This window comes from Panthera onca, chromosome A2 (genome assembly GCF_046562875.1).
Source record: "Panthera onca isolate mPanOnc1 chromosome A2, mPanOnc1 haplotype 2, whole genome shotgun sequence".
Classification (NCBI taxonomy): domain Eukaryota; kingdom Metazoa; phylum Chordata; class Mammalia; order Carnivora; family Felidae; genus Panthera; species Panthera onca.
The window spans coordinates 15,819,502-15,841,523 of record NC_138340.1 but is presented as its reverse complement, the minus strand read 5'-3'; the positions used below and the strand labels follow the sequence as shown (position 1 = coordinate 15,841,523).

Sequence of the window (22,022 nt, the reverse complement as noted above, 5' to 3'; positions counted from 1 at the left end):
GCCTTTCTTTCGCCTCAGGCCTGCCATCACATTTTCCATGCTGTATGCAGGAGCGTGCGTGTGGGTAGGTGGCCGGCACAGGAATGTCCATACGGCGTCCCTCCTACTGAGTGGCCTGCAAAGTCAGACACAAGTCCCCCAGTCGGAAGCACAGCGGTCACTGCCACCTCGGGCAGAGGGAGGGTCTTTCCCATCCCCCAGTGGATGGAGATGGAAACACAGGATCCAGACAGAATCTTGGTTTCAAAGGAGGCATAAACAAGTCGTGTCTGTGTCTTCGGGAGCAAGGACTCAGCAGCAGAGAAGTGTGTTTACTTTTCTGTTAGGTTCTTTCCTGATGAGGTTTTGACAGGTTTTTTGTTTGTTTGTTTCTGAATAAGAGGCCTCAGAGAATATGTAAGGGCTTGAATCTCTTTAAGACCCGACTGAGGAGCTTCAGAGCAATCTCTTAATTCATGTGTTCAGCTTCCCTGTAGGCCCCACCGCTTTCTGGAATGTCTCAGCAGCCATTTCTCTCCCATCCAGACAGAGTAGCTGTGGGTTGAGCGGGCACTTAGAGCGTGTCCCGGTGGCCCATCACGCACAGGTACAGCCCCTCGCCTCCCGGCGTCCCCTCCCCATCCTGTGCGTAACTGCGTGTGTCTCTTCTCTCCCCACCCGCCTCTGTGGCCCAGGTGTAGACGCAGACTGCAGGCCGCCGGACGATGCCGCGTTTGACATCATCACCGATGAGGAGCTGTGCCAGATTCAGGAGTCGGGCTCCTCGCCTGAGACACCCACCGAAACTGACTCCCTCGACCCTAACATGCCCGAACAGTGAGTAGACCTCACCTTTACTTCCTGTGTGCTCACTGGGTGTCGGGCCCTTGTGCCTCCTGATTAAAGGACCAGGAAAGTGAGACTTTGGAAGCAGGATTGGCTGTCTTTGCTTAAGGGAAGGTGCCTCAGAACAGTGCTCGGGACAGTTCTGGAGACTGGAAGTTCCAGGTGAGGGTCCTGGGCTTGCGGACGGCCACCCACCCACTGCCTCTTCACCCGGTTGCCCCGCCGTGCACCCCTCGTGTCTCTCTGTGTCCTGCTGGTCCGTTGGTACTTACTCTCCACCAGTCTTCCCGTTTTTCCAGGCCAGCTGTTTTCCAACCAGGTTTGCGAGGAGAGTTTTGCAAAGGCCAATTTTTAAATGATATGAGGTAACCTCACGAAGTGCCACCATGTTTCCGTGTCAAGAGTTTATGCCAAGGGGACCCACAGGAAAAGGTCAAGCCCCCCAACCCCCACGGCAGCCCTGCTCAGCGTCTCTCAGCCCCTGGTATCGGGCTTAAATGTGGTTTCTACAGCAAAGCACAGACTGCTCAAAAGCCAAGAAAGAACTTACATGGCCCCCCCTGGGTCCAGGCATTTCTCGACCCACTTTCCTTCCAGTTAGGGAGTTTCGTGATGCACCTGGCCAATACCCACATTCACATCTCTGCCCCTCTCTTCCTGCCCAGGACTCAGAGGAGGGCTAGGATTAATCAGCCAGGATTTCTGCCGTGCAGGAGATGTATTGAATCCTCACGGAGCACTCAGTGCAAGAAATTTTAGGCTTACGTGTATCCCTCCGCACTCCCCTGTTCTCTGACTAGAGGGTGACCAAACGCTCATGTTGTAGCCTCATGGAGAGAGCCCACAGGATCACCCAGCCCATCAGCCCCTGTGCAGTGCTGCTTCCGCGGTTTTGGGCCTTGCCTTTCCCTTCCTGGAACCCCCGCCTCCTGAAGTGCCCCTGACCCCATAGCCTGCAGTGTTCTCCCAAGGGCACTGAGCCACGGAGCCGCCATCACCTGGCAACTGTACTCCCCGCCAGGTGGGTAGGTGGTGAGGTGAGCAGGACTGGGGCCTCCAGACCTGGGAGGATGGCCTTTGGCTGTCGCCTGCAGGAGAGAGTGACCCCCTGCAGCTCCCTCTTTCCCTCGCCCCTCACCTTCCCCTTTGCCAGTAAGAACAGAAACAGAAGGCGCTCTGACCGCTGACAAATACCTGTGTTTCGGTCCCGGGAAATCGGGAAGTGTCCCAGGGAAAGGAAACCACCAGTGCGCTGGCCTGCGGCCCCTAGGGTGGATCTGGGCCTGGCAGTCGGGAGCCTGCGGTCCCTGCGGCCTCTGCTACTCAGCTAAGGGCCTGCACCCTCACACGCCATCTCTGTGCATCAGAGAAGACCCAAGTGTCTCTGGTAGCTTTGTCGTACGTTCTTTTTCTTCCTAAGACCGATCAGAAACGCCAGGACCCTGAAAAAGTGCGGGCGGTAAGCCTGGATTTGCGTAAGCCTCCCTGATGGGAAACTTCGAGAAAGAAATCGGCAAGTCCAAAGTAAGAAGTGATCTGGAAGGGATTGAACACCGGGTGTGTCCAAATCCACAGAGGAAAGAAGGCTGCTTGGAAGCCGTGTTGTCGAAAGCCACTCTGCCGGGCACCTTCCTGTGCCGGCCGCCTCTGTGCGTGGCCTCGCTCGGTCCCTACCCAGCCCTCTGAGGCTTAGGGATTACGGTCCTCATTTTACAGGTAAAGCTGCTGAAGCCTCGGGAGGCCAGATAAGCCACTCCAGGGCACGGGGTTGTAAGTGTCAGGACTAGGCTTTGAGCCCAGAACCCCTCCCTCCGTCCACAGGCTTGAGGTTCATTCCAAAGAGTTCATTTCTCTTCTCAGGGCCCCACTTCCCCATGTACACATCAGAAGCCTGTGCTCTGCCTCCCGCCCTGCAACGTATACACATTCTGCGGGCAATGAAGTTGTCTGCCTCGCCCTTCCTGGCAGTGAGGGGACAGGCAGAGGTCCCCACACCCCTGAGCAGCCTCCCACTGGCCCCCACTGATGAGAAACAGAAGCACAACCCCTTCCCTGGGGAGAAAAGATGGCGTTCTTCAGAGCCCTCCAGACAAGCCTATCCGCACCCGCTCCCCACGCTCAGCCGAGCTCCCCCTCGGCCTTCTCCAGGGACCAGGTGTCCTTCTGTGCTCGGCACCGAGGGGGCAGGCGGAGATGGAGAGAAAGCTCTCATCAGCCCGTCGCAGGGCTGGGCCTTGGGTCTCTCGGCCTCCGCTCTGCCTCCACCCCGGCCTGGCCTCCCCTTCTGGTCACGAGACGAACAGGCCATACGGCCGTGAAGAGCTTGATCTCCAGAATCCGACACCTGGTCGGAGCGTAAGCTGCCACCTCCAGGTTCCGTGGACTGGGGTACCGCAGCCTCCCGAACTCAGTGCCCTCCCCTAGGAGAGATGGGGACCGTCCCCCTCTGGGACCGGCAGGAAGATTCGATGAGAAGGGTGCGTGTAAAGCGCCGAGCCTGGTGCCTGGCGCCTGGGAGGCCTCCCGTGGAGGCGCCTCGTTTCTGTGATGTCCCGCGTGCGTTGTGATGCCAGGCACTGAGCCGGGCCCGTCTCCTGCTTGCGCCTGGTACCCCAGTATTTCTCCAAGGAAAACCTCTCCCAGTGCCCAGTGACACTGAGCTAAAGTCGTCGAGACTGTCCCTGACCCTCGGGGCACCTTTGCCAGTAATTGCTTTGTAACTAACTGGTACTTCCCGGTCAGAGTGCTTTGCTGGGGGGCTGGGGTCGGTTGATCACTGGCCGGGAGATGGGACGCCTGTATCTCAGACACAAAATGAGAACAGGATACGGTAGTGACCGTGAAGGCAAAAAGCCACCTTGTGCTCGGGTTAGCCCAGCGTTCTCCCCCTTCGTGAGGAGGACAGAGCTGGCCGGTACCTTGAGCGCATCCGCTGCAGGAAACCTCTGTTGGCCAACACTTGGGGGCAGAGAAAGGGGCTGTTCACCGGAGTCCTAGCCCTGGCTGTGCTGGGTGAGCTTTGGCGGGTCTTAATCTCTCTGAACTAGTTTACTCACCTGAAGCATGGGGACGAGCGCGCCAGGCCTCACGCGGCTCGGAGTTGGGAGTCCCCACGGACCGTGGAGGACCGGGCGCATGAAAGAGGCACCGCCTGGGGGGCCCCTTGGGGGAGGAGGTCAGAGCGACCACTCCCTCCACTCCTGGACCCCGCCAGCAGGGGAGGCTTCAGCCGTTCTCTCCCGCAGCACCAATCCCTCCGTCCGGAATGCTCACTGAGATCACCTGGGCTTCTGGCTCCCGGGCGGCCCCTGGAATCAGGGTCACCCCGTGTTCACCACCCGTCTGTGCAGCCACGCGGGACCGCTAACGGCCCTGAAGTGTCGGGGACATGGCGAGGGAGTAGCTTGCCCGCGGACCCCGAGGCCGCGCTCGAGGCAGCCTGGCCCACCCTTCTACAGCCCCCGCTCCCACCTGCGCCCCATCGCGTGCTGCTGCGTGTGAGCAGTCAGGGGAGGAGCAGAGCAGGACCGAGGCCGGGAACTTGCGCCCCGTGGGGCTGTTGTGTGGACAGAACGAAGTCATGTCGCCAAAGGCCTCCGCTCCCGACGCGGGCTGTGCCGGCCTCTGTTGCCAGCACTGCCCTGTACCCAGGGGAGGGCTGGGAAGAGTCCCGACTCTCAGGCGTAGCAGATGAGAGTCCAGAGGAGTATAGGGCCAGTGAGTGAGAACACACAGAAGGTAAAGGAAGATTCTGCTGCTGTGCCATTCCTGGGTTTTCCTAAGCCTTAGAAGGACGCACGCAGCCTTTTTGCAGGGAGCCTGGAGAGAGGGCATATAACCCAGGCCTGGGGCGGGGCGCGGCCCGACGGGTGCCTGGTCTGGTTTGCCTCAGCCCGGCAGGCACCTGGTTGGGGAGAGCCCAGCGGCCCCGTTGCCTCGGCCAGGCAGCCCCCAGCTTGGCCCCCACGTTGCGCCGTCCGGGCCTCACGGGCACTCCTGGAGGGAGGGCCGCCCTCAGCCGATGGTGCGGATGGTGAACTGGGCCCTAGGAGGCCGAGCACCTCATCCCGGGACGCACAGGGCCGGAGCCCTGCTCTGCCCGTCACGCCGCACGGCTGCGGGGCCCCCGGTTATGGCTTCTTCACGTCCTCCTTTCCAGGCAGGGCCTCCGTCTCTCGTTCTGGGGAGGTGAGGGGCCGGGGGCCCCTCCATCAGAAGTGCTAACCCTTGAGATGAACGCACAAAGGAGGGGGGCATGTGAAACTCCCACTTTTAAGCCAGTTTGTACTTTTTATTTTTTTTCCTGCTGCTTTTTTTTTTTTTTTTTTTGTATTTGAAGCCAATTTAAAGAAGATAAAAGTCAGGCTTGTCACCATAGAAAGGGCAGAGTTTGCCGTGCAAGGAAGCGCTCAGTCCACAGGGCCTGTGTCCCGTGAGGCTGCCGCCCTCCAGGGTGCATTTAGGCACGAGTGTGAGACGGTACGGGGGTCACGTGGGCCTGCGAGGCCCGGCCTGTGCGCAGCTGGACCAGGGTGGCGTGTGACATGCCAGGCGCCCTTCCCGCGCCCTGCCAACCTGCACGGGACAGACCTGCGGCCTCCGTGTGTCACTAGGTCTTGAGCTGTCACTGCCGTCTTTGGGGCCCTCCCACCCCCGAGTGCCCCCTGTGCTAACGGTTCTGTATGCACTGTCCCAAGTCCCCCCCCCCCCCCCACAGCCCCCAGAGGCGGGGGCTGTTATGGCCCGTGTCTCACCAAAACAAAAGAGGCTAAGAGATTGCCAGCTGGTCATGCTCACCAGTGAGCACCGGAGCTAGGGCTCCACGCCAGCCCCGTAGCCGACCGCTCAGCGGGGTCGGACCCACCGCCCTGCCTGTGCGCTCGCTCGCTCGCTCTCTCACCGTAGGTGATTGGTCCTCTCCAGTTTGGTGAGTGGTTTTGCGGAGCATGAGCCAGAAAGGCAACTTTAAGTCGATAGAGCAGATGGCTACAAGGATCTAATCTAAGAACCACACACAAGCGTCTGCCATTTAGAACTGCCTCATCGTGTGACCATGTTACGGAGGTGACACGAGCGTACCTCACATTTTGGGCGGGAGGTTGAAAGCCGCGGTGAAAGCATTATCACTGGTGTGTTCCATTTCCTTGATCGGGCCGCGCCCTCAAAGGTCACAATTTTAACTGCTTTCCCAATGCTCTGAGCCCACAAGTAATCACCTCCAGTATGTGCCAAGCATACGGTAAAGTAAAACGTGCCTGGGGATAAGCATAGCTTGGAGACTTTAAAAGGGTTTTATTTCGTAGCCACGAAAGACATATGCCATTTGATGTGCGTGTGTTTGTATCCTACATACACTGATACATGATTTATCTGCGTGTGAGCATGTCGGGCGTTGGACAGCTTAGTTTTTAAATGAGCAAACCCACCCAAGAATCCGATTCAGAACTGCTGCTTAGATCCATGATGGTCGTAAACTCTGCTTTGCACGTTCTCCTAGCATCCTGTGGACCGCTGGGACCTCAGCTGAGTAATTCGTTTGGGCCCGTTCACGTCCCCTGGTGTTCCTCCTTCCGAGATTAATCGAAGAGAACATAATCATCTCTCTATATAAAGGCTTAACCCGAAGGTGAGGCAGAACCTGATCTCATTTCTGTCAGGTACCTGGAGATTGAGGTCTGAGCCAGATGGACGAGCCCTCGTTTTCATGGCTGCTCTCGTCTCCCCGCTTCCCAGTGGCCAGAAGAACCTTCTGTACCGGAGAGCCTGGTGTGTCACCTGCCCTCAGCAGTTTTGTGGCCATGCTCCCCCTTCAGCATCCGGTCCCAGCCCCCACGGAGGAGGGCCTAAGGTCTTAAGGGTCGCACTTCATTCCCTTGGAGCCAGCATTCTTGGGGATGGAGGAAGGAAAGCCCTTCCGGGTTTTAGAGCCCTTCCCCCAACCCTGAGCTTTAGGCCTGAGGGTTTGAGAAGAGAGCAGATTGTGTTCATGCCCGAGAAGCAGGCTCCCACACCAGCTGCCGCATGCCTTCTCCGTGAGAATGCGTAAGTCCTAAACAAAGCCTTCCTCGTGGCGTCCAGAGCGCACAGCCATGCTCCTATAAGCTCCTGAGCGGCTCTCCAAGCCCGGCCGAGGCCTACAGCTGGAACATGCTGGTGGCCTCCACGTGATGGGAGGCAGAACAGGTCTTGGAGGCATCGTCGGAAGATTTCCATTGACCTGAGACCCCCAGGTAAGGGAGGCAGCCGAGGTCTTTCACGAGTTTCCAGAAGTTCCTCCGAAACTTCAAGCCAACAAAGGCATAGAGCACGGGGTTAAGGCAGGCCCGCAGGTAGGCGATGGCCTCCGTCACAATGATGGCATAGTGGAAGCTGGTCATGGTGTAGTGCTCCCAGTTCGTGCTGCGGATTAGCTTCACGAGGTTGAAGGGCGTCTGGGTCAGCAGGAACGCGGCCACCACCAGGAAGATGACCTTCAGAGACTTGTGCTTCTTGAAGCCTCGGGCGCGAAGCAGAGTCTTGATTATGACCGAGTAGCAGACGATCATGGCGACCAGGGGCAGGAAGAACCCCAGTGTCATCTGGGTGGCGAGAACCACAGTGGAAATCTCCTCGTCGTGATAACCACAGACGAGCTTGTCGAGATAGAGGACGTGGCCGTAGATTATCTGCGGCAGCGAAAGCAGCAGGGAGGCCCCCCAGATGAACAGACAGATGGCCTTGCCCCAGGCCATCCGCCTCGCCTGCTGGTTGTAGGCCTTGGTGGCCCGAGCCACCGCGACGAAGCGGTCAATGGTGACGCAGGCGAGGATGAGCATGGATGTGTAGAAGTTCAAGGTGTAGATGCCCAGCAGGGTCTTGCACAGGACGTCGCCGAAGACCCACTCGTGGATGCTCGCGTAGGCCCAGAAGGGCAGGGTGCAGACGAACACCAGGTCGGCCAAGGGCAGGTTCACCAGGAACACGTCCGTCAGGCTCTTCAGCTTCTGGTAGAAGACGTAGATGACCAGCACCAGCGCGTTCCCCGCCAGGCCACAGATGAACACCCCCAGGTACATGCAGGGCAGAAAGACCTTGCGGAACTCCAAGAAGCGTTCGTGCCCCCGGCTGCCGTCGCTGGAGGTGTTGAAGAAGCCGGGGTCCACGTAGTCATACTCAGCCATGGCGTGCGTTCTGATGAACACCTGGGAGGCAGACACGGGAACTCCAGTCAGGGCCGAGGGGGACACCTCCTGTCCTCCCACAGTCCTGTTGCCCCACTTTTAGGGGGCGCGTAGCCATCTCCTGAACCCACCCACCTGAGTTCCGGTCAGTGGCAGCACATTCCAGTACCCTGGAGACAGCCAGAGCTGAGGGGCGATTGCTTGGGCGGGATGAGGGACCCTGAATTGGCCCTAAGATTCTAAGGCTGTCACCCGCCTCACAGACAACACATAACTGACCCCCATGCACAGTCCATAAAATCCTGTGCCAGCTGGCCTTGAAGCCAAAGGTCACCGTGTGGTGGAGTGTGGGCATTGCCCTCCTGGAAGGGTAGAACTGCTTTTTTTTTTTTTTTTTTTTTTTTTTTTTTTTAAACCTATTTTCGTTTAATATTTATTTTTGAGAGAGAGCGCACGCGCACCAGCTGGGGAGGGGCAGAGAGAGAGAGGGAGACACAGAATCTGAAGCAGGCTGCGGGCTCCGAGATGTCAGCACAGAGCCCGACGCGGGGCTTGAACTCATAAACCGTGAGGTCGTGACCTGAGCCGAAGTCGGAAGCTTAACCGACTGAGCCACCCCAGGCGCCCCAAGAACTGCTCTCTCATGGTCAGGCCTGCCTTCGTCCGCCCATCCTGTGCCTCATTTTCTGTTGAATGAGAGCCCTGAGCTAACTGCGGAAGCTAAGCCAAGTAGCCCCCCTCCCCGGGGGCTCCACCATTGAGGAGACTTCTGCAGACCAACAGGGGCTCGCGGGCTGACCCTCTCCCACCAGGGTAGACGGTCCGTTCTGTCTTTTCTTGCCCTTAGCTGCCTAGATTTAGGAGGTGGGGAGACAGGCATGGGAAGCCCCAGCTGCCCAGCACTGTGGCTGAGCTGGTCACGGCCGGGGAAGCGGGCAGCTGCCCTCCCAGCCCAGCCCCAGCCCAGCCGGCCCCTCACCGCCCGTCACACGACCCTCCTCCACCGGAGCCTGGTTTCCTGAAGACTTCTTGATCCCCAGGACCCTCTTAAACGGAGCATCTCCCCAGAAGGGAACATCACTTTAGCTTTCGAGACTAGCAGTTTATGCCCAAGGGGTCTCCTTGAACAAATGGAAGGCCCGCCAGCGGGGGGCCAGCCTTGCAGTGAGGCAGGAAGCAGCCACCACAGCTGCCTTTCTTGCCCCGGGGCTCCCGGCCTTTCAGGGCCGTCACTTCCCTCTGCCCTGTGACCCTGACGAGGAGCAGGGATGGGACGCGAGGGTGATGTACTCGGGCATGAGAGCAGAGGCGGCTACGGCAGCACCGGCCCTGGGGTGCCAGGTCACTGACCTGCAGAGAGCCGGCACGCAGCGGCTCATTTCCGGTGACCCAGGGCCATACCTCGCCAGCACCTCAAGAAGGCGTTTTGAGAAGAATAGGCATTTGGTGTAGCAAAGGCAGAATGTCAGCCAGCCAGACAAGGGCATGTACAAGGAGAGATCACGTCTTCCTTTCTGATCGACTTGAGGACTCCTTGTCCTGACTGGAGACGGTATCAGCCCTGCCGGTCCTCCTGGGAACAGAGTGCCCTTTCTCTGCAAGGAGGAAGCTCGCCTTGGGGTAAGACGCCTCCGTGAAAAGCCCCTGCCCCTCAACCACAAGATGTGAGATCAGTAAGGGTGAGAGACGAGCCGTAATAACGCCACCCCGCCAGCCGTTCGGACTCCTGGGTTAAGTAGGTCAGATGATGTGTGTGTGTTCCTGCCTCACGCGGGGACAGAAACATCTTTTTCAGCTCTTAGCACGTGCACAGGCGGCTCTGCTCTCCTTAAGAGTAACATCACATCTCCATGATTGCCTGCCTCCCTCTTGCCTTTTTACAAGAAAATCCTCCTGGCGCTGGCATTACACGTTTCCTCAAAGGGCCCGTGCAAACTCGCTTGTGATAATTGGCAAACTTGGGTGCTGTGCCGACGGGCTGGAACCGCCCAGCTCTGTGCAGATTGAGTAACTGAGAATGAGTTTCCCTTCCAGAAAGGTTAAGATCATTCATTTCTTTGTCTTGAGTAGCCAAAGCCCTGTGTTGATCTATGCAACTTTTTTTTTTTTTTTCAAGTAACACAGTATTCAGCTTTGGAAGCAGTGTGAATGTCTGATACGAAACAAATCAGCAAGTTACAATCCAGACAGAAAATAGAATATAGCGCAAACTATGTTTAGGTTTAGGAAGTGCTTTTAGGGAGTCGGGAGAAAGCAGTACGCTTAAATTTCTCACAACAGAGTAAGTCTGCACAATTAGCATTGGCTGTTAAGTATTCCAATGAATGGGTGTCCAAAAGGATGTAAAAATTGGTCGTGATTCTGAACTTCCTTTGATCATAAACCCCTTTGAGAATCTCCTAAAAGCCACAGACCTTTTCCTCAGATGTGCATATATCTTAAGGAGGCTCCACATCCAACGTGGGGCTTGAACTCACAACCCCGAGATGGAGAGTCGCACGCTCCACGACTCAACCAGCCAGGCACCCCAGTTTTGACTATATGTTCTAAAACAGTAAAAAAAAAAAAAAAAAAAAAATCCCAGAATTGATCAGCAGCTTGCGTCTGGCTGTGGAGTCAGGGCTGACTTCTTTCCCTTCCCCCTAAGTCTCGCCTTCTCTGAAGTCTCTGCAGTGGTATATTGACTTACCTTGAGAAAAGAAACTAGACAGCCGCCTGAGAGAGCAGCCAGTGTTGCAAATTATATAATGAAGAAGAAATGAAAATGGAGACGGAGAGATTATTCTGTGAACAGATGTGGACAGTGGCCAGCCTGTCCTGGTCTCCCGGGCAGGGCACCCCCAGTGCCGTCAGCTTACGAGCACGGACTGTGTGCCCCGAACCACGCTAAGTCATCTCCACAATTCTCTAGTCGTGGGGCAAAGGCAGAATTCAGACCGAGAGCCGTCGGGCTCTAAAGTCCGGGCATTTACACGGTACTGCACCACGGGCAGGGATCAGAGGACCCCAGCAAGCCGGGGTTAGCACCTGCCTTTTAACTCTAAAGAAGACGGATGACTCACCAGTGGAGAGGCGCTGTCGACGTGTTGCAGAGATGAGCGTTCACGGCACAAGGTCTGCCTCTACCTGTCTGTGATGTGGTCCGTGTTTCCGTTGAATAGCTTCTGAGAGCCCTTGGTTGGTGATCATAAGAGACCCGGCCCTACCCCTGCCTCGTACATCAGAATCCACATGACCCGCCTGCACGCGCGTAATTTGGGAGATCAGAGATAGGGAGCAGTGGCTCCGATGCGCTACCCTCCCTGCCGCCTGGCTGTGGACGCAGTCGTCTGTCAGGACCTGAGAGGGCTTCTGTTTATAAACCGAAGGGGAGCAGTAAGTAGGTCTGGCCCAGGTAGCCCACTGACGATGCTGGCGTTTGTACCATAAGATTACTTCACTCGCTAGTCCTGTCCCTTTGGAACCGTTGGGGTCTGGACCACCGCAAAGTGCATGCTGTGGCCTGGGTTCTGGATATGCTTGATAGCCACTGACCCCCACTCCAAAAAACAGCAGCCCTGCAAAGTCAGTGTTATCCCCATTTTATAGATGGAAACACTGAGGACACCAGCCAAAATAACAGCCCTGCGTGTACACAGCTAAAAACTGGCGCTTCCAGGATACAAACCCAGGTCTCTGGAGGTGTGGACTCCATTTCTGCTTTCCCAGCAGCAGACTCGCGCTGAGCCACCAGGCCTCCCCCCACCCCCCGACCCTGCACCGCGTTCAGCCCGGTCCCCACCGTGGCCGGTGCACGTCTGCTGGTCACACGGGCTCCTGTGGCTCTTCCTAAGGGCAGGGTGTCAGGCACTGGGAGCAGGGACCAGGCACGGCCTAGGACCTAGGGACTAGCACTCAGCTCCACTAGGAGCCAGGCTCCGCTCTGGGTGCTTCTCACCTAGCCGTCCAGCCCTCGTCCTTCACAGATGAGTAAGCAGAAGGGTCGAGAGAGGAGCTCGCTTGCCCGTGACACTCCTGTCCCCCGGAGCCGCCAGGTCACGAGGGTCCGTGTGAGCGTGGAGCTATCCGGGGGGGTCTCAGCAGAGGCTTGGGAGACCGCTAGTGGGTGTTCAAGGCCTTTTGAACGAACTAGTTCAAACGCTCCCGCCACACTGGTACACACGAACGAGATGTTCCCCTGAGGGCAGGAGCCGGGAGGCTATGCGGGGTGTCTGCCTCTGGGCGGACGGTGGGGGGACACGGGCCAGTGGACGGTGAACGAGCTGAACCAAACACCGCAGGCGAGCGGGGCCAAAGCACCCCTCCTCTGAAAGGGGACTTTTACGACAGACATCCCTTAAGAGTGAGCCAGCCTTTCATCTTGGAACATTCGGAGCTCGGAGAGAGGAGCTTTTTTCCCCGGGGACAGGCCAGCTGTGTCGTTTGGGACCAGTCCACAGAACAGAGAACAGCCTGAGCCTTGTCAAGCACCCTCAACGCGGCCATGCCCTGCTGTCTCGGACGTGCAAGCGTCTGCACCCCGTGGGAAGAGACGGGGCTCACCCCGGTGCCCCCCACCACCGTGCGCACGCTTGCGGGGGGGGGGGGCAGGTATTTGAGAGGGTACGTCGTCACCCTTCACTAGGGGAAAGGTCTCCAGCGAAAGACGTGCAACTGAGCTGGAGGAGGGAGCCGCTCACAGCGTCGGAGTCGGGGCGGGGTGGGGGGGCGGCACAGAACCTTATTTCAACCACTTTACAAAACGCCCGCTTGCAACTTCTTGTCTGCCGATTTGGAGTGCTCTTTGTTTTGAAGACCTTACTTTTCTCTGAAACCAAGCTCTAAGCATTCTTACAGGCAGACACCCAGGCATAGGTCCTAGACTTCCCCCTGGAATACTGAAATGTTTTCTAAGCAGAACTGGGGGAAGAACAGACGGAAAGCAGCGGCCGCGCCTGCTGCGGATCTGTCCTGGAAGTCAGCGCCGACCTGCTCGCTTTTCCCGGGCACCTGACGTTCCCAACCCAGAGCCCGGGGTGAGTGTCCATCCCAGGAGCCCGGAGTGAGGCGGTCACTGCTGCTGGCAGAAGTCTAGCTGCAGAACACTGGCGGATGACGGGGGCCGTGGAGGATGAGTTAGGACTGGAAGCCTCAGAGAAATAGCCCAAGCAGTGAGCTGGGAGTGGCGTGCCCAGTGATGCCTGGCTCTTGGTTCTGAGACTAGGCATGCGGCTTTGGGTGTCGCAGTCAGACCGCGGTTACTAAGTAATTAGAAATCAAAATACCAACAAGTGTTCTTCATCGCTTGGTACTTGGGTAAAAAAGGAAGCCACTGACTAAAAGGAAAACTACTGGGAATTTACTTTGAATAGTAAAACGTGGAAATGCCCCCGGGTCCCACACTGCGGCTCCCCGCGCAGCTCAGCCCTGTGCTGCAAGCCGGTGCTGTTCACGAGCATTGTCTGCGAGGACGGACGTGTCCTGCGTCCGCGCTGCCCCCACACAGTGGCCGTGGGGCACCTGAAGTGTGGCCACTGCAACCAAGGAGCCAAATTGTTGGCGTTTTAAAATTTTTGATGAGTTTGAGTTCAAATGGCCCCTTGAGGCTGGTGGCGGCTGAATTGGGCAGCACGTCGTAAGCAGAGAGCCGTCTCCTGACCACAGATAGAAGCTGTTCTGGGGACTGTGGACCCTGGGTAATCGGGCACAGTGAAAAGGGCTGCTTAGCGAGGCTAGGAAGGATGTCAGCAAGAGACTTAGGCCACGGGGGGCTTTTCAGGCACCCTTTCCTTCCTCAGCCAGTCCCAACAGCCAGAGGACCTGCTTCCCCAGGCAGCTTGCAGGATTGAAATACTACAGTAATTAAATGAAAAGGCAGGCATTTTGATTTGTGAGCAGAAACTATTGTAGAGAACCAAGCCGGGGGGACCTCACCTGTGACCCCTCACCCAAGCAGGCATGGACCCCTGGACTGCATTGCCAGGGATTTCCTCACCGTCCGCTGGTCCCCTTTATTCTTAACTTGGTTCTAAAGTAGAACCTTGGTCATGTCCTCTGTTGGGGACATTTGGGACAGAAACCAGCTTACCCAGGGCACGCAATCTAGACATTTATTGAGCATAGACTGGCGGGGCAGGACCCCCAAGGGACGCCAAGGTGACCAGCCCCAGAGGGTGGAACAAGTTGACAAACAGGTGTGCGTGCCTCGAGCCAAGTTCAGCTCTCCCGACCACAGGCTCTGGATGGAAACTCAGCGGGAGAGGGTGACACGTCGTCAGCGGTCACCATAGCTAGCAGTGGGCTCCTGTGGCCAGAGCAAGGAGAGGAGGAAGGGCCTGTGGGCAGTGAACTTGTCTCTGAGAAAAACACCGCAGTGGCAACAGAAGGAAATTGTTCTGGTAGGAGTTAGGGTGCCCCCTAGTGGCCTTGCTTTTGTTCCCCGGCATTCTCAAGCTTGTTTGTAATCCTCTGATTTAATTTTAAATTTTGTTTTAATCCTAATCTAGAAAAGTCGCTTTTCTACCGCATCCCACAGTAAGAGACACGTTTTACAGGACCACCCAAGGGGTTGCGTGCATGCACAGAAAGGCAAAGCAAGACCCTCGTGAAACAGTACTAACCCTTTCAACGTGCAGTATACTGTTGCATTGGTACTTTTTTTTTTAATTTTTTTTAATGTTTATTTTTGAGGAAGAGAGAGAGACAGAGAGCACGAGTGGGGGAGGGGCAGATAGAGAGGGAGACACGGAATCCGAAGCAGGTTCCAGGCTCCAAGCTGTCAGCACAGAGCCCGAGGCGGGGCTCGAACCCACGAACCGTGAGATCACGACTTGAGCTGAAGTCAGACGCTCAACCGACTGAGCCACCCAGGTGCCCCATATTGGTACTTTCCATTCACTTTCTTCCAACGTTGGTCATAACTTACTAAATTGATTCATGACCCACTAAACGGGTCGCGAGCCACAGTTTGAAAAGCCCTTGAGAAGAAACCTCTATGCCCCTAATCGTTACCCTCGAGAGGGCATCACCCACGCATGCCTGCCTTGCTCAGCTCCCTCACGCAGGGTCTCAGCCTGGGCCGGCAGGGGCTGGGGACCTACCCTGGGAAGCATGTACCCACAGGTCATCAGGGCTTGTCGTGGTCGGAGATGGGGAGCTGGAGGAAGAGGAATGACAGGTTAGGACATCTTTTATCCTTGATGCTGGAAAACCAAGAGAACCAACTACAACGTCGGAGTTTATTCCATCCCTGCTTACTTGTTTCTCTCGCACGGTGTCTGCACTTTGGACGAGGATGAAAGCAATGGCCTGAGCAGCCTTGGGCCCTTTCTGCTCCTCAGGAGCCCCATGTCCGTGGGCGTCAAGTGGGGGTTGTATAGTCAGTCCCTTGAACACCCTCTTGCACTGACTGACCTTCTGTGATTCTGGATCTGGAAGCCAGTGGCTGCCAGAGCAACGGAAGGAGGCGGGCACGGAGGAGGTCAGACTGGGACAGCAAGGGACCAGGCTTGCCCTCAGTAGCAGCAGGCATGTTCTCGCCGTGCCTTCCCTGGCAAGAGTGGAGAAGGCCGTGGATGGTCCTTTGAAACACCTTGCCTCCTCAAGCCAGCGCCGCCTGGAGCCCATCTGGTTCTGCCCCCTTCGCCCGCGTGGAGAAGGGACAACAGACCTCGGAGGAGGGAAGGGCACCAGAGTCACAGCCATAAAGCCAAGGCTGGAACCACCTCGGAGTGACGACCCCACCTGGAGCCACACGGCCTCTCCTGCCTCTGGAGTGCCCACTTGCTCAGGGCTCGCCACGCTCCGCCCCTGCAGGGCAGGGTGTCTGAAGACGGGCTGTGCCGCTTACGGCCGGCCGACCGACGGGGACTGTGTGCGGACAGCCCTGGCCGGGCAGCTGGGTGCTAGTGGGTGCCTGGTTATCTAGGCAGCTCCCCGTGCTGGCCCCGACACCACCCACTCGCGGCGGTGCCTGACAGCCATCTCACCCTCCGGCAGCCGACAGAGCTAAATGCCAGAGGGGCTGCTGAGCCCGGTGGCGAGTGGGCGTGACGTCTTGAAGCTCCGTCTCGTGCCAGAGGCTTCCCGGGAGGCCAGAGGCCTCTCCCTGGGCAGCACCGGCTCTCCCCTGGACAGAGGGGCCTTGTAAGTCAGCAGTGGGCGCCCTGCGAACCCAGCATCTGCCACACCATGAGTGACCCGGTCTCCAGCCCTCCGGGACCTGTCCTCGGTTCTTCTCTTTGTCAGCATTTCTCCGCCCTCTTCTGAATTTCCACGCGAGCAGTTTGCACCCCTACGTCTGTCGCTTAGCGAGCGGCGAGCGCACCGCGTGGTTCCCGCAGACGGCAGCGGCCGCCCCGTGTGTGCCGGGCCTACTTCCAAAGGGCCCTCAGCCTAGGGAGAGAGAGGACCCAGAGAAGAGAAGGAAGGCCCGGGGTGACCAGGGCCGTGGTAGACAAGGTGCAGGGAGGAGTGGGAAGGAGGGCTCGCGGGTGGGAGCAGGCTGCATCTGCCTGTGTATCTGCCCCCGGGGAAGCTGCCTGTCGCATCCCCCAGACTGTGCACACCGTGCCGTCCGTGCAGGTGCACCACCACGTGTGCCGACGCCGCGGCCCCATAGGCGAATGACAGCCGGGACAGGCTTCGCGGAGACCCGCTGGGTGTCGTCTGCTCTAAACCACCCCTTTCTGCCCCCACGCGGAGAGCCCCTGGCTGCTCAGGGGGACCTTCAGGTAGGCCAAATGCAGCCGCTCCCCACGGGCACATCTTGCATCCCGACCTGTCCGTGTCGGTGCCTCTCCCTGTGGAAGGATGAATGTCCCGCGCCCGTGGTCGTGGTCGTGGGCTTGGCCGTGGGACTCGCCTGGCAGTGAAATGTCAGCAGCGGCGGGCGGAAAATCCCCTGCAGGCAGAGGTGGTGGCTGCCGCCTCCAGGCGGAAGCTCTGGGCCTCAGCCGCTATGCTCTCTTGAATTCCTGGTGTCCCAGGGACGGTATCAGGTCAGGTCCTGAGCTCAGCTGAGCGCGAGGATCCCCAGGCATGGCTGAGGGCCGCCCGCCGTGCCGCCCAGACTGCGCTGTCGGCCGGGCACACCGGTTTTCCAGCACAAATCACAGCTGCGCTCCGGGTGGAGCCATGAACTTGGTGCCCAGGTGGGTGTGAAGCTGGTGGACGGAGGGCTGTCTGAGCACGTGGTCCGGACGCTTGCTGCCAGTCACTGACCTCGCACGTGCCACTGTGTATGCTGAGACCCCCCCCCTTCTTCCAGCAGGATGCTTCCAGCTGTGTGTGTGAGTGTGTGTGTGTGTGTGTGTGTGTGTGTGTGTGCGCGCGCGCGCGCGCGCGCGCGCGCAAGTCTGCCTCAGACGGAGAGCGTTTGCGGGATGCGGCCTGTGCCCGAGTCAGTGTCCTGTGCGGTGCCCACCCCACCACGGACCTGGGCTGACCTCTCCAGGCACTTCAGCAGTAGACGGGGTGGGGTGGGGTGGGATGGGGCAGGACTGAGTTCACTCAAGTTCCTTCAGGGCCTCAGAGGTCGAGTGAGTGTCCCCCGGGGGCCAGGCTGGTGAGAACGCAAGGGTACCTGTTGGCGGTGGGAGGGGGGCGGTTTGGGGCGCACTGACCTCACCCCAGAGACCTCTGGGGAGAGCCCTCCGGGCAGTTGAGAAGGGGGTTATTGTGACATTTGGGGAAGAAGCTGTGCCGGGTGGGAGATCTTCCATATTGACACCTGCCCACGGGGCAAATGGCTCTTCTTTTCTGGATCTAAGTTCTCTCTAAGCAGAACCGCGCACTCAAGCTGGTTGGGTCTGACGCCCCTCTCGGCCATTGGCTGAGCGGACACTGGGGCCTGGCAGGGTGAGCAGGGAGCCAGAGTCGGGGCGTGGGGCTCAGGCCCGCGTCTCAGGAGCTGCCTGTGCCTCTGTGGCTCCGTCAGTGAGGAGGAGGCCTGCAGTCTGCACTCCCAGAGCAGGGGGTTCAGGAAGGGCTTAAAATGTCCCACCATCAGGGCGCCTGGGTAGCTCAGTCGGTTAAACATCTGATTCTTGGTTTCGGCTCAGGTCATATCTCACAGTTCGTTAGTTCGAGCCCCGAGTCAGGCTCTGTGCTGGCAGGGCAGAGCCTGCATGGGTTTCTCGCTCTCTGCCCCTCCCCCGCGCTTGCTCACTCTCTCGCAAAATAAATACACATAAAAAACTTAAAAAAAAAAAAATCAAATGTCCCACGATCAAATAAATGCAGGAACGCTAGCTTTAAATCCAGGAGATGACTTTGCTGCAGGGTTCCTAGAACCTCGAACTTACTGTGTAAATACGCGGGGACTCTACGAGAGGGCGTGTGCTGCCCTCCGCCTCTGGCCCCGGCGTCCCACAGGGCACTGTGCGGAAAGCACGGTGTGTCTTCATTGGCAGCTGGCACCCTCCGCCGGCTCTCAGTGCAGCCGATAGTGGGCTGTGAGGGAAAGAGGCGATGTGGACGTGGCTTAGGTTCACTCTCTGCCCATGGCCGTGCCCCTCGGCTCCCTCCTGGCCCGCACCATTCCCCGGGTGTCTGTCCTTGTTGCCCCCAAGATGGGCCAGAGCAGGCTTGGCTGTCATGGGTCCCCAGGCGGGACCCACGGTGCTGCCCACTGCTCCGCTGGCTGGCGCGGGGTCGGACGGTGGTCCTTTGTGTTGCGGGCGGCCCCTCCCTATGCCCACCAGAACCCCAGCAGGGAAACCACTGAGGCCTCGTGGTCTTCTCCCCATCCTGCCCGCGTGGCCCCAGCCCCTCGCCCCTACCTGGAGAGCCTGCCACAGCCCCTGTCATGGCCTCTGTGACTGAAGGATCCCAGGCATTCTGAGCTTGGCCACATGACTCCAAGGCTGTGGGACCCCCAGGTGCCGATGGCTAAAATGGCTGTGTTCTCGTGTGTGACGTTTCAGAGATGCCGTGTCAAGCTCGCTAACCCCTGAGGACACCGAAGACATGCCGTTGGGGCAGGATGCTGAGGTCTGCTTGCTGAAGTCTGGAGAATTGATGTGAGTGACTGAGCCCCGAGCAGGGGCTTCCCAGGGGGTATGGGGGGCAGGAGCACCACAGGGGGAGCCCTGGCCTCCAGTGCCAGAGCCGGGGGCACCCCACAGGCTGACTCGGCACCCATGATGGCTTGCAGTCTGTGCTTTTATTTATTTATGTTTTTAACTTTTTGTAATGTTTGTTTTTGAGAGAGTGAGCAGGGGAGGGGAAGAGGGAGAGGGAGACACAGAATCCAAAGCAGGCTCCAGGCTCCGAGCTGTCAGCACAGGGCCCGATGTGGGGCTTGAACTCAGGAACTGTGAGATCACGACCTGAGCCAAAGTCGGAAACTTAACCGACTGAGCCACCCAGGCGCTCCAGTCTGTGCTTTTTTCTTAAGGTACAATCTATGGACAGTAAACTTCCCCCTTTATGTGTACAGTGCTTAGACTTTGACAATTAATACACTGTAGTCAGTCATCCCGCCAGGCTCCATGCCGGGCACGGCCAGTGGCTTCTGTGATCTCAGGGGCCTCCGATCCCACCCGGCTCCATGGCCCGGTTCTGCCAAAGAGGGAACATAGGTCCAGAAAAGAACAGTGATTCAGCCCCGTGTGACCACAGTGAAGACGGAGAGCGGTCCCCTCCCTGTCAGAAGTTCCCCCGTGTCCCCTTAGCGTCATCCCGTTCTCACACCCGTGGCCCTGTGTTCTTCTTTTTTGAAAATAACTTTTTTGTTTTCTCACTGTAAGAGCAATACGTTTTCATTGTAGAAAAATAGGAAAATAGAGACAAGGAAACCACTTCGGCGAATAGCCTTCCGGTTTTTTTAAATACCTAGGTACCTCATTTTTCAACGGCGTGAGTATTTTCACGTATCGTATTCTTCTGTGTCACGTCCAACGGCCACATGAGTCACTGCATCGAGTCCCGTACTCATGCACTCACTCACACGTATTTATTCAGCACCTACTAGGTGCCAGGTATGTTCTAGGTCCTTGGAGTACATCACTGAGCAAAACAGAGCCCCCCTGTTGAGCTTATATTCCAGCAGGGGTTGGCAGACATTAAACAGAAATACACACGGAAATTACATACTGTGTCACAGGGTGGTGCTGGCCGTGGAACAGAAACAAAGTAGGGTGTTTATTTATTTTTGAGAGAGACAGTGCAAGTGGGGGAGGGGCAGAGAGAAAGGGAGACAGAATCCCAAGCAGGCTCCACGCGGTCGGCACAGTGCCTGTCATGGGCTCGAACTCACGGAACCACGAGACCATGACCTGAGGCTCAACCAAGAGTCAGACGCTTAACCGACTAAGCCACCCAGGTGCCCCACATTCTGGGTTTTTTAATCCTTGATTCCTCTTCTCATTAGCATAGCTTGGGGGGGGGGGTAGTATTTCCATCCGTCTCCACACCTCTGAAGGCAGATAGAACTCTCAGCCCCGTGACTTACTTGCTGTGCAGTCTTGGGCGAGCTACCTAACCTCTCTGAGCTTCGGTTTCCACCGCCGTGTCTCGAAGGGGACAGTAACGTATTTTCGCCACGGAAGGCAGTTTGGTGGAGCGGACAGGTAATGGCTTCCTATCAGACCTGTGTGGGCCTGGACCAAGTTTCTTCATCTGTGTGATTCTTGGCTTCCTCATGTGCAAGGGGGAGCACCCTGCTTCCTCACGTGGCCGTGGTGATAGCACATGAAGCCTGCGAGCAGAGGGCCCCGCACGTAGTGGCCGCCACCTTCTCACTTCACAGTCGAGGGGATGCGACTCGCCCGAGGCCACGCCGCCCCTGAGGTGGCAGCTCAGCACTGGAGGCCCTGTCCTCGCCTCTGGTGCTCACATGCGGGCTCCCGACTTGCACGGTCCAGGAGGGGGCGCCACCGAGTCGGAAAACAGGCAGCCTCAGGGAGCAGTCCCCCCTCCGCCAAGTCCATGCTCTGATGTATGCCTCACACCCGTCAGCGGGCAGGCCTGGTTGTCCTCGTTGGCAGATGAGGAAACCGAGGCTCAGGAGGAGGGAAGGAAAGCAAAGCAGGTACCGGAACCCGGGTCCCTCTGGCTCCCCACTCGGGGCCCCGCATAGGACCCCGGGAACAGAGGAGCTCACTGTCACTAAACCTTTAAACTTACGGAAGCGGCTGTTGTCCAGCTGGCGAGCGTTAGGACCGGGGACACGGTCCCCGAGAAGCCTGCATCCCCGAGGCCATCACCCTGCCCCACCGCCCCTGCCGTATAAAGAATCTGGGACGGCTGCGTTTAAGAAAATCAGGGTGCCCCCTAGCAGTCTTACAGCAGGCCCCAGATTTCCAGAGGGCGAGAAGTTTCTAATGACGTGCGTGCTTCCTGCTGATGCTAATGACATGAAGGGCGGCAGGGAGTTGGAGAGGGGACCTGTGCTGGGCAGCAGGGCAGCTCCGGGAAAGCTGCAGAAAGCCGAGGCCTCCGCACCCGCTTCCCGTTCGCGGCGCGTGGATCGCCTCAGGCCGTTCTCCTCTCCGACAGGCTTGCAGGGACATGCCAGCCCCACGCAGCCGGGACTATCACCTGCGTGCTTTACATGCGTCCCCGGTGCCTTGACCCACACTGCGCACCCAGGTTTCTCGCATAGTTAAGCGTGTTGGTCAAGGGTACCCAGGCCTTGTCCTCCCAAGAGCCTCCAGGGCTTCCGGCCACCTCTGAGCCGCAGACGAGCTGGCCAGGGGACTCGGGCACTTTGCCCGTTTGATCCGGGCCCTCTCCGCCCTTGGGTTTTAGGATAAAATTACCGCTGACGGTGGAAGAGATCGCCAACTTCGGGGAGAGCAACAGGGAGCTGTTCGTGAGGTCCAGTACCTACAGCGTCATCCCCATCACCGTGGCTGAGGCGGGCCTCACCATCAGCTGGGTCTTCTCCTCCGACCCCAAGAGCATCTCCTTCAGCGTGGTCTTCCAGGAGGCCGAGGACACACCGCTGGACCAGTGTAAGGTAAGGCCGGCCCTCCGCCAGCGGGGTGCTTGGGCAGACCTTCCCTGGTGCGGGGCCGTGGCCGTCCAGCCTTCTGCTGGGCAGGCCTCCCCTGG

The 22,022-nt window shown here is 58.1% G+C and overlaps 2 protein-coding genes across 3 annotated transcripts in view; one reads left to right on the top strand and one right to left on the bottom strand.

The window, feature by feature from the left end:
• The window catches only part of FYCO1 (FYVE and coiled-coil domain autophagy adaptor 1), a 74,748-nt gene that overhangs the window by 41,583 nt on the left and 11,143 nt on the right, over positions 1-22,022 (top strand). For both annotated transcript variants that reach the window (XM_060630811.3, XM_060630812.3), the window contains exons 14-16: positions 675-816; positions 18,890-18,985; positions 21,717-21,927. In XM_060630811.3, coding sequence (XP_060486794.2) covers positions 675-816; positions 18,890-18,985; positions 21,717-21,927 — 449 coding nt within the window. The remainder of the gene's footprint in view (positions 1-674; positions 817-18,889; positions 18,986-21,716; positions 21,928-22,022) is intronic.
• Positions 6,106-11,158, bottom strand: CXCR6 (C-X-C motif chemokine receptor 6). The gene is made up of 2 exons (XM_060630815.3): positions 11,048-11,158; positions 6,106-8,006 (listed from the first exon to the last, which is right to left on the bottom strand). The coding sequence occupies exon 2, from the start codon at positions 7,983-7,985 to the stop codon at positions 6,960-6,962; it is 1,026 nt and encodes a 341-aa protein (XP_060486798.1). The 5' UTR covers positions 7,986-8,006; positions 11,048-11,158; the 3' UTR covers positions 6,106-6,959.